At 51.5% G+C, this 10,918-nt stretch overlaps 2 protein-coding genes across 4 annotated transcripts in view; one reads left to right on the plus strand and one right to left on the minus strand.

Annotated features, from left to right (window-relative positions):
- The first annotated feature begins 3,335 nt into the window (after positions 1-3,335).
- Positions 3,336-4,389, plus strand: LOC101773488 (auxin-responsive protein SAUR32). Its single transcript, XM_004982578.4, has one exon. The coding sequence runs from the start codon at positions 3,653-3,655 to the stop codon at positions 4,031-4,033; it is 381 nt and encodes a 126-aa protein (XP_004982635.1). The 5' UTR covers positions 3,336-3,652; the 3' UTR covers positions 4,034-4,389.
- A 2,110-nt stretch (positions 4,390-6,499) lies between these two features.
- Positions 6,500-10,918, minus strand: part of LOC101774305 (probable methyltransferase PMT18) — a 5,438-nt gene continuing 1,019 nt past the window's right edge. For 2 of the 3 annotated variants that reach the window (XM_012842791.3, XM_004982581.4), the window contains exons 2-6: positions 8,942-9,660; positions 8,655-8,865; positions 8,251-8,548; positions 7,707-8,171; positions 6,500-7,123 (exon numbers count right to left, since the gene is read on the minus strand). In XM_012842791.3, coding sequence (XP_012698245.1) covers positions 6,895-7,123; positions 7,707-8,171; positions 8,251-8,548; positions 8,655-8,865; positions 8,942-9,655 — 1,917 coding nt within the window. In that variant the 5' untranslated portion in view covers positions 9,656-9,660 and the 3' untranslated portion in view covers positions 6,500-6,894. Of the gene's footprint in view, positions 7,124-7,706; positions 8,172-8,250; positions 8,549-8,654; positions 8,866-8,941; positions 9,661-10,598; positions 10,643-10,918 lie in introns of those variants that run through there. The other variant, XM_004982580.4, reaches the window with a different exon arrangement.

The raw sequence follows: 10,918 nt of genomic DNA on the forward strand, positions 1-10,918 counted from the left end.
CGCACGTCGCGTAGTCAGGCTGTCCTGCCTGCGTCCTTGCGGGCTCCTGCCATGCGTACCAGGTACGACGCCACCGAACGAACTCCGCCTCGCATGCGACGTGTCCACGCTTCGCCGCGATCGAGACCTCGCCAGTCCCGTTTGGACGTGATGGATGATGATACCGTGAGTCGTAAACCATCATCCCGGCCTGGTGGTGAATCGGATGATAGCAACTGGGCCGTGCGAATCCATCACGAGGCGTGAGCGCTGAAACTGCCATCATTCTGACGATGATGATGTTCCTCCGTCCGAGAGGTCCTCTCCGTCTGTGGTGACCCCCGGTCGATCGATCGGTGCGCACGCAGGCGGCACCCCACGCCGGCCAGGTCCAAGAACCGCGCGAGGGATTCCTTCCTCTAGAGTCCAGAGAGGCGTGAGCGGGGTCCAGCCCAGCCTCCAGGACTCCAGGGGTTGTTCCTGACGCATCGAGCGGCCCAAAAGGCGGCGTCGGTCGGCGCGTTGCGCGGGCACCGCCTCCCTCCCAGCGCCGAAACGCTGGGTGATCGGCGGATTCTTCCGCGCACCGCGCGCGCGCGGTGTGGCGAGACACCAATCCAACTAGCCGGCTGCCGGCCAAGCCCCCGCTCACCCGGCCCCGGCCGCCGCCGCCTGGCGCGAGTGCGCTTCCACCGCAAGCAAAGAATTTCACGCGTCCGGCAAATAGCTGTGCGCCAGCCAGCCTCACCCATCACGGCGCACCCCGCTCACCTGGCGGGAAGGCCGCACATGTCAACGCACGGCGGGGCCGTGTGTACTCGGGTGCGCGCGCGGGGCCGATTCGCTTCGCCCATACCGTGTTTCATCTGGGGTCGTTGGACACGGCTTGGAAGAGGCGCGCGGTTGTGGTGCGGTGCGGTCCAGTGGGGGGGATCGATTCGGTCAACGGGTCCGAGTTCCGGCCCTGCCTTAATTCTGTGACATTAACGGGTCCATGCGTGATTAGCGTGAGGTGCGCCTGCGCCACGGTCCTGTACATGACTTTTTCCATGGAGACGTGTATCAAAATTGGCATCAGACTCTGTAATTCAGTCCAATTAAGCACGCTTAACGGCTAGCGGTGTGTTCGCGCTGTCAGACGGAGCGATACGCAAATCTTCTTGGCATTTGGTTTCTTTATTGTGCGCATCTGCCAGGTCCGCCGCTCCCACCAAGACCAACCAAACTCTGGAGTCAGCCAGCCAGCATTTAACTGGCTAGTTGCAGGTTCACGTCAAGGTCAGACTAGCTATGTTTAAGCTCGTGTAGCCGTGTAGGTGCAGCCGCGTAGCTTTTGTTGGTGAACCCAGGCCCCAGGGCCCGGGCGTGTTGCATGCCATTGCCATCAACCTCACTACCTCAGGCGCAAGATGCCAAGCTGCTTGGTCATGTGCAGTCGTGTCATGCCGCCGTGCGCGCGCCGTGCCGTGCGACCGAGGCCAAAAACGAAATGAAATCTAGCCCTTGTTCACTTGGGAATTTGGGAGGTGCCAAATTACTATAGCAACACTGTAGCGTTTCGTTTGTATTTGTGAATTATTGTCCAAATATTGACTAATTAGGCTCAAAAGATTCGTCTCGCAAAGTACAACAAAACTGTGCAATTAGTTTTTGATTTCGTCTACATTTAGTACTCCATACATGTACCGCAAGTTTGATGTGATGGGGAATCTTCTTTTTGCATAGTGCAAAAGTTAGGAGTTTGGTGGGAAGTGAACAAGGGCCTAGCCGAATGGCAGCGGCTGGTGGTGGCGCCATCAGCCTCTCTGCAGCTGCCACAAGGTCCAGATCCAGTAATAGTAACACCCTCCAGGGTTCGTAAACGTGGATGGCTGGATGGGACTTGTTCGATAAGCTTGGAACAATCTAGCTCGCTGTTCGTCGTACACCCCGCCCCCAATCGCAGCCACACGCACCGCGCCGTGACGGGACAAGACGGGAATCCAAAATTAACTGTCGTGACGCTGGCCGCGACATCGGCAGATGGATGGGTGCGCGAGAATTTATTGTGGAACGCGCGCGGGGCCGCGGGCGACGACGCTGGCCGCACGTGCCGTAACGTGAGGTTTGAGCCACAGAAGCATGTGGCGCACGCCGGAGACCTCTCCGATCATCCGGGAAAACCAGGTGATTTGCCAATTTTGCCCGATGCCGAACCGGACGAAACGTCAGCGGCGTGGCGCGGGCCGCAGGAGGAGATGATGATGGCTTGACCGCTACGCTGCGGCATGCGTCTGAAGATGTGCCTTGACCAAGTCCTTAAGCAAACTGTTAGGAAAAACATACAGTAAACATCAAGCGATGGAGCAGTGATTACTCGTAGTCCATAAGCAACGCGAAACGTGCATACAACAATGCATCTCGCCGGACATTAATTCAAAGTTCCATCGACCCGGCCAAAAGCGTGACGTCGTCGCGAGGAACTGATCGTCGTCGTGTCGTAGCTAGATTCTAGAGACCGCGCGCGGCATGATTGAAGCGCGAGATAGGAATAATTTCGTTAGTTTGTTATTACCGGTGGCATCAGCAAAGAAATTTTCCGGTCAGCTTTGAAACGCCCCCAACGAACGGATCAACAGCAACAGCATGTAGTACGTTGGGCAGCAACGAACGATCGTCAACCTAGCATTCCGTTGTCTCCTTACCCCTTTTTCAAACAAGAGAAACCCCACATCTCGTCCCAAACGCCAAGCACCCATGAATGAATAATGGTAGTAATAAAATACTACCCAGAAACTCATCGTATCCCGGTCAACCCCAATCCGAGGATTAAAAAACAAACTCGGAACCCAAAACGAACACCCCCATCGTGACATCGTCCAATACCAGACCGAAGAAGATTTCGTCCAGAGTCAAGGCCGTCCCAAGCAAAGCTCCAACCGCCATCACCACCTGATCTGAACCCAACGCGCCCATCCCCCAGCCGCAACCCGCAACCGCAAGTCCGCAACCTCCGGACGCGGCCGGGCGGTCGGTCCCCTCCTGCAAGACTCCCCCTCCCTGGCCGGCGGCCCGATCTGATTCCCCTCGCGCACCCTCTCCTCCCTTCCTTATCCCCAAAGCAAAGGAACCCAGCGCGCGGAGCGCACACGCATATGGCACCGCCTCCGGCCCCGGGCTCGCAGCTGACAGCTAAGCCCAGCCGCGGGCACATGACACGCGCGCGCACGTCTCCACGGGCCCCGGGCTCGGGTGGGACTTGGAGGGGAAACACGGGACCGGCCGCGGCCGGGTGGGAACCGAGCGCGGGGGAGCGGGGCGCACACCAACCCCACCTGGCGGCGTGCGCGGGGGGCTATAAAACCCCCGCCCCCTGGCGTCCCCCAACCTCCCTCGCTCTTGACATCGCAGCTCTCTCGATCGCAAGCTCCACCGCAAGGCGAACCCACCCCGTATCGTAGTCGAGAAGAAGAAGACAAAGTGGAGTAGGCCATGTCCAACGTGCCCACCTCCCTCCGCGACTCCTCCCTCACCGTCTTCCGCCTCGCCATCTCCAGCTCCGACCCCTGGCCCTTCTCTTCCTCCTGCCTCTAGCCACGAGCCTCCCCCTCAGCTTAGCCTCCTCTTCTTGAATCTTGATCAGCAACCAACCGAGCAGCTCCTTCTCGATCTGGCCTGCCTGGCGGCCATCATCATGCACGGCAAGCAGCAGCAGCAGCAGCAGCAGATGGTGCCGGTGGCGCCCAAGGGGTGCGTGACGGTGCGGGTGGGCGCGGAGGGGGAGGAGCAGCGCCGCTTCGCCGTCCCGCTTGGCCACCTCAAGCACCCGCTCTTCGGCGCGCTGCTGGAGGAGGCCGAGCGCGAGTACGGCTTCCGCCACCAGGGCGCCATCGCCATCCCCTGCCGCGTCGACCGCTTCGTCCAGGTCGAGCACCTCATCGACCAGGACCTCCACGGCAGCTGCGCGCAGCACCTCGTCGACCTCGACAGCGCCGCCGCCCCGCCGCACCACCACCACCACCACCACCACCACCACCTGCACCTGCCGCGCTTCGTCGGCTGCTTCCGCGCCTGATCAATCGGTCGAGGTGTCTCCTTTGTGCTGGTTGATTAGCTTTCGGTTTGGCTCGTCCTCCGTTCTCTCTCGCCTTGGTTTGTGGGGGTTGATGATGCGATTGGTTTGAAGCTTTGTGGCGAGAAGAGAGCCCATGGAGGGCGATGCATCTAGATGTTGACGATGACGAAAAATTGTGATGATGAACACAATCAATTGTAAAGATCTAGAGAGATCCTGTTGATCTTTAGCCTTAGCTTTTTTTTCTTTCCTTTGCTTATACGTCAATATATACTTTGCTATAATATGCTCTGCGAAAGTGGTTTTGTTCGTGTAAATTATAAAGATTAATTTTCTGAATATATGGCCTTGCTAAACTATTGACATCACAAACGCGTTAACGCTAATGCATTAGATTCGATGAGCTGAGTGGCTTTCCCATCAAGCCTTTGAGGGGGAAAACATTATAGGAAATTTTGGGAGCAAATAACTTGTCAAGATATGGGCATAATTAGCAAAAGGTCTGCAAGTAGCTTACATTCATGGAAAATTCTCGACATATAAACCGTAAAGAAGGGTTTACATTCATGGAAAATTCACAAGGGGCGGAATAACTCGATATGATTGCTATGCATCCTTTTCAACTTATATATTCCGTTCTCCACCTTCTTCTCTTTTGAGCATATTCCACAGTAATATCCGGGGCAAGTACATATTCTTATGTCCATGTCAAACAGGCAAAGTTGCTTAAAATAGGCGAGGGTGGAAGCAGTTCTCTAATCACCTTAGCTAATCTTTTTTCTTTCGCAATATTAATTGAAAAATAGTGGAAGATATTTCTCCAATTGCTCTAGCGGCCGCTGATGTCGAGATTGTCAAATTCAACAATAAAAGAGGAAACAAATTAAATGAAACAGATCATGATCAAAGGAATCCTAGCTAAGATCATGATATCGCAAGAATTTGATTCTTCCTATTACAATACTGATCCAGCAGCTAGGCTTAGACTACATGTTTTTTTTTTTGAACGTAGAGTTAGAATACAGTATGCTGATTGATAAAAGAAGCCAGCAAAGATGACTTTGGTAGCGCTCGATCTAGGCATATAGCTAGGGTTGGATAAGCATGCCAAAACGACCCCTTAGATTAAGGACCTGGCTGCTGAAAGACGGCAGGTCTACAAATTTTCCATGCCCCTGCTCATCTTTCAGCCAAGCACGAGCTAGTGAACTTGTACTAGATGTGTACTAGTACAAAATAAACCACCCCTTTTTGAATCGGTCCGGCCTAAATCTGCCATGCCATCCACTAGTTTTGGAAGTCCTCCCCACGTTAATTTGATGGTGCAAATATATCGTTTGATTGTTGGAGTAGTTGATGTTTGACGTACGCGTGGGGTTGTTGGAAGCAGCTTGGGATTGAGCAAATTGCCGTGGTTAATTCAAGTTTATTAGTTCCACACGCCTACCGGCTTCGTGTTGAACCAACTGGAGCTGGCGTGCTCGGGTCAAAAGTCCAAGGGCCAGCTAGGTGTTAAGAGAGAGCTCCGGAATTCCCACTGACGCTACTGTAGAAATTTCATATCTCTGTCACGAATGAATTGGTTCTAGTTTCCACCTGTCCAAATAGGCTCTTTACTCCTTCTCTCCACCTCTTTTTCTGGGGAAATTTCGCAATACTTTACCCGGCAGTAGACTGCTAAAATCGTCCCAGCATTGACATCGAAGACAGAACACTGGGATTTTTTTCTTCTTCTGTGACTTGTCGGCATGAAATTGGGCTACGGAGACAAACAAATTGGGTCGGTTAGCCGTATCTTTCAAGGGCTGATGGTGTCAAGGCATAATGACAAACATTACCTTTTAATTTTGGCATAAGGAATTCCAGGATTAGGGACACCAGAGCTTTAGTAAAGTGGATAAAAAAGGATAAAGATTGAAACCGCACCACACGCCAAAAGAAAGAAAACAAAAGGGCGAGGACTCATTAGCCTTTTTATTAAAATATAATTCAAGTCATTAGACTCTAGATTAGTTGTTCAATTATTCGCGTTAGTGCGCCGAAAGCCTTGGAGGCTGAGGGGCTAGGGTTTTATTTCTTTTGGTATCTTCACGTCTATGAAAATGCGTACCCTTCGAAAAGAGTAGTCGAGCAGATGCTAAAATGTACGTTTTGGGCTGTTGAAGAGTTCAGTAGTATGGGCCAAATTCTATTAAAGGACCGAACTGAACACTTACTTGTTCACGGGCTTACGGTAGCAAACTTGAGTACTGTTGTAGGATATTGTTGTCTTCTGCAGTGGGTTCAGACTTCAGACTTCAGGCTAAAAAATCTCAAAATAAACAAGCTTCAATCTGCAAGTGAAAATCGAAGTAGCAGCCGCCGACTACTATGAATTATCTATATGCTGGAACAGCCTAATATGAAATATCTGCAAGTGACTGTTAAAGAACACAAAGAAAATTATGGTTTACATGAGAACCGAACTGACCATCTCAAGTTTCAAGCACTTGGGTGTTTAGAGGCAAATTGGATAAATACCTATTTCAGTTAACGCAATATAGCATAACACTGCCCGTTCGGTGCCATCATATTACAAACTAAAATCTATGCTCTTCCCCTCATGTGAACTGGGCCAGGAACCTATGCAAGATCAGCATTTTCCTCCTGCTACAGAACCAGTTCTTGTATAGCTAGAGGCCCAACCACACCCCAAAAACCCTCCTCAACTTCTCATCTGACTGGAACTACAAAGAATTAGAGAAAGTGAAAGGAATCATGTGACCAAGCGGTCTCATACTACACTGAGATGTTGAAACCCTGACGCCATCGTCACAGATGGCGGAACAAGCCTGATTCAGCCTTCAGTAACTGCCTATGTGCTAATTCTGATCTTCTGGTGCTTTGGCAGTCCAGTACGTCTTGACCGCCATGAGGACCTTCTCTGGGTTGAAGGGGCCGTCCTCATGGTCCATGATGCGGCTCTCCCACCGCATTCGCTTGGTTATTGCCTGGACTTTCGTGAGCACATCAACCGTGTCACGGATGATAGCTGTGCCCTCGGGCCTTAGTATCCTATCCATCTCCAAGAGGATGTCAGTTATATCACACCTGAAAAGTTTAGGAAAAAAACATCATGAGGGCCTGTGCATTGTCAATTGTCTTATATTATGGATATTTTGGAGCTGGACCATTGCTCCCATGCTTGCTGACAAAGGAACTCATGCGAACAACCAGATCCATTTTAGCACGCATGTGGTACAGGAAGTGGCCAAAATATCACAATTGCGCTTTCAGAAATGCATACAAGGATAGCAGTTAAACTAGAGTCCTGTGTTACAGGCAATATCAACAGTAAATTGTACTGCACAGTACATGCAGTAATCAGCTAGGCAAGGTAACGATCTAGCAAGGACTGAAGGACTATCTCATTTAATTTGCGCTGAAGATGTTGCATGAGATGTCTAGCATAACCTTCACTAACACACAAATATCTTCTCATAATCATAAACCACAAAACATTTCTTTTGATAAAAGTAAGCTGGTATGTTCCTTAAAAAGGCTAAGCTGAGTTACAGTTGATGATTTTTAAGGCAGACAAATGATGGCAAAACAAGGGTAACAAGAAGAACATAGGAAGAAATAATGTCTTGAGCATGGCTAAAAGAAAGGGTGAAGTAAGGAATTTCCGTACCTGTCTTGGTAGATGCTAAACAAATTGTCAGCATGCAGGAGGTCATAGGTTCTTGGATACGTTGAGAAAGCTTCACACCAGTCCTGGTATGTGCCAATGAACCCTCGCTCATATATTGCCCCAAGGGTGTCCCGGTCAGAATTAACAGGGACAACATTCATCACCCACACAGGGTACTTCACCAAAGAAGCAGCAAACCCACCCATGTTTGCGTTCATGTCCATCACATTTCTGTATCTATTCTCTGCTATGGGTATGGTGCGCTTGTAGTATGCTATTCTCTTCTCCCACAACTTCTTGTCCTCATCAAACTTCTTTGCATCTAATCCGGGTATCATGCCCCTTCTAATCCTGGGGGGAACTATGAATGCCCTCTCTGGCCATCTCTCTACGGCTCCACCTGCCACTTCTCCCTGGTTGCTTACTTCTGGCAATGGAGTAACACAGGCTTCCATCTGCCTGTACCTGTATATGGAACGGGAAAAGAATTAAACAACTAAATGGCTTATCAGACATTTTTTATTGGTTAAAAAAAATTCCATACCAAGCAGCATCAGGATTGTCACTCTTGCATATATGGGGTGTCTTGTATGTCTTCTTAATGTTGGCACACTCAAGGTGGTTCTTAGGCTTCTGCCAGATGGAGAGATCCCCCTTCTCAACAACCTTGTTCCAGCAAAGGCTCCTTGCAACATCCTCAATCTTGTCTTGCTCTTGCTTGAGGTCATCCTTTGTCCTCTCCCACCCCTTGTGGTGCGTCTTCCAATTGATTGGAGGGCCCGAGAGAATCCAATATCCTCCTGGCCTTAGAATTCTATCGACTTCAGCAAGGTATAGTCCATCTAAAGGAAATTTGAAACCGTCCACTCAATTAGTCAGTTCATTTTTCTACCCAAGGACAAGATATGATACTCATTAGAGCGAATGCTAGAGGTGTGAAGTGCTCACCATGTGCATACCAAGGAATTAGACAGCGTGAGCAATGCGCCATATCAAATGCCCTAGATGGGTAAGGCAACCTGTGCTTCCCCATCACACCAATGATGGCAGGGACACCTCTTTCCAGTGCAAATTGCACCTGAGCTTCGTGAGTGTCCCTTGGCGCGAACGACATGGCAATGATGTTCCTCTTCAGCAAGTAAGCCCCCCAACTAGCAACCTTCAACAACAAAAGCATCAGCACCATCACAATTCACAACATCTATAAACCTCAACCAAGGCGTTCCTCCACTTACCCCGCATCCTGTGTCGACAGCAGTCCTGATCTGCCCATCTGACAACGAGATGAGCTTATTGATATCATCGATGTAGGCATCAGCGCCACGGGGAAACATGGTGCCACCACCGGGGAACCGGAACTTGTCGCCCTCCACCTGGATCCAGTTCTGCACGGCCTTCTCGATGCTGAGCTCCTTGTGGGGGATATTGTTGAAATAAGCATAATCCCTGCTTTTAGGCCACTTGAAAGGGGTCCTGTACCCGGGCGGCGCCGGGATGAGGCATCGGACCTGCTCGTCCTTGCCGGGGCAGTGCCGCTCCCGGTACACCAGCATGGTGCGGTCGAACCGGCGCCCACGTGTACGGTCTTCACATGGTGTGTACTCGCTAAAGTTGAGCGGACATGCCGGAAATTGCTGCAGTCCTGCGCCGGCATCTGTGTCATTGATGGCGAGCCGATGGTGTGCGTCGAAGTCGAGCACCTCGCCGGAACCTGGTCCGAAGGATGGCACGGAGGCAGAGCTGGATGCCGTGCTGGTGGCAGGGTCACAGCCAACCCGGGTGATCGCCGCAGAGTTGCCTACTGGCTTAGGAAGCGTGGTGTTCTGCCATGCACCGAGGACATAGAAGGCGATGCAGAGTGCGCTCACCACGAGGATGTATGTCAGGCGCTGCTTCTTGGATTCCTGCAGCTGCTGGGCTTTGGGGGAGGCTGGGTACTCCTTCGGCATGGCTCCTGCATGTTCCAAGAATCAGGGAGGTGTCAACAAAATTTAGCTTAATCTCACGAAGAGAGGCACCAAATTTAGGAATCGGTCACACAGTTCAGGAGTAGAGGGATTAAACCGACAAATTTAGCCTGCAAATCTTTGATGTGAGATGAAAATGGAAGGTGAAAACATAGGGCTTGCACTGCTGTATAAAATGCAGTACTTTTGCAATAAGCAGTGAAAGAAATCTAAGATACTATCAAGATTTGAAATTTACAGTGCTTTAGTGAGGGTTGTGTGCACAATTTCTGCACTGCTTGGTGAGATCAAAACTAGAACCATTTTGAATTTGGGCAGTAAATTTCTATAGTTAGCTGCAACTTCAGAACATAGGAATTCAGACAGTGCAAGGGTATCAAAATAGCAAATTTGCTTGATCTGTTTCCTGAACAATACCTAAATTTATGATTGCCTCAAAAGTAATACGCATCGCCTAATAGCCCAACCCAAGAAATTGAAAAGCAACAGGCAGGTAGCATCTAAAGAGACAGCCAGGTGAAAATATCAGTGGTAAGAACCTCAGATCGTGAACAAATTCTCTAAAAGTTTTGCTTTGCTCGAGAGGAAACTACAAAGAATCATAGGCACGCCTCAGAAGAAAATCAGCAAAACCCATGCTTCTTGCTGAAGGCAGGTATTTCATTTTTTAGGATAAAGGGCAAAGGGGGCTAAACATTAAAGATTCCAAGCAAAAGGCAACAGGAAGCTAACACCATGGGTGCGTTTGGTTGGGAGACAATGTAGAACGGGACGGTCCCGTTCCAGTTTTTCGGGATGGGATGATCCCATTTCTTGTTTGGTTGAATGGGATGGGATGATCCCATTTTTTGTTTGGTTGGAGAGATCGCTATAGACGGGACGAGCACCGTTTTCTTCTCCTGTTAACACCGTTCGTGGGACCCACCTGTCATACTAACAGGTATTTTCTTCCTCCACCGGCCGGCCGCGGTGGAGCTCGCGCCCGCCGGCCGCCGGCCGCGCCCGCTCGCCGGCGCCCGCCCGCGCCCGCCGGCCGCCGGCCGCGCCCGCTCGCCGGCGCCCGCCCGCGCCCGCCGGCCGCCGCCCGCGCCCGCCGGCCGCCGCCCGCGCCCGATCGCCGACCGCCACTCGCGCCCGCTCGCCCGCCGGCCGCCAGCCGCGCCCGCCCGCCCGCCGGCCGCGCCCGCTCACCCACCGGCCGCCGCCCACACCCACCCGAGCCCGCTCGCACGCCAGCCACCGCCC

The sequence above is a fragment of the Setaria italica genome, chromosome IX, assembly GCF_000263155.2.
Source record: "Setaria italica strain Yugu1 chromosome IX, Setaria_italica_v2.0, whole genome shotgun sequence".
Taxonomy (NCBI): Eukaryota; Viridiplantae; Streptophyta; class Magnoliopsida; order Poales; family Poaceae; genus Setaria; species Setaria italica.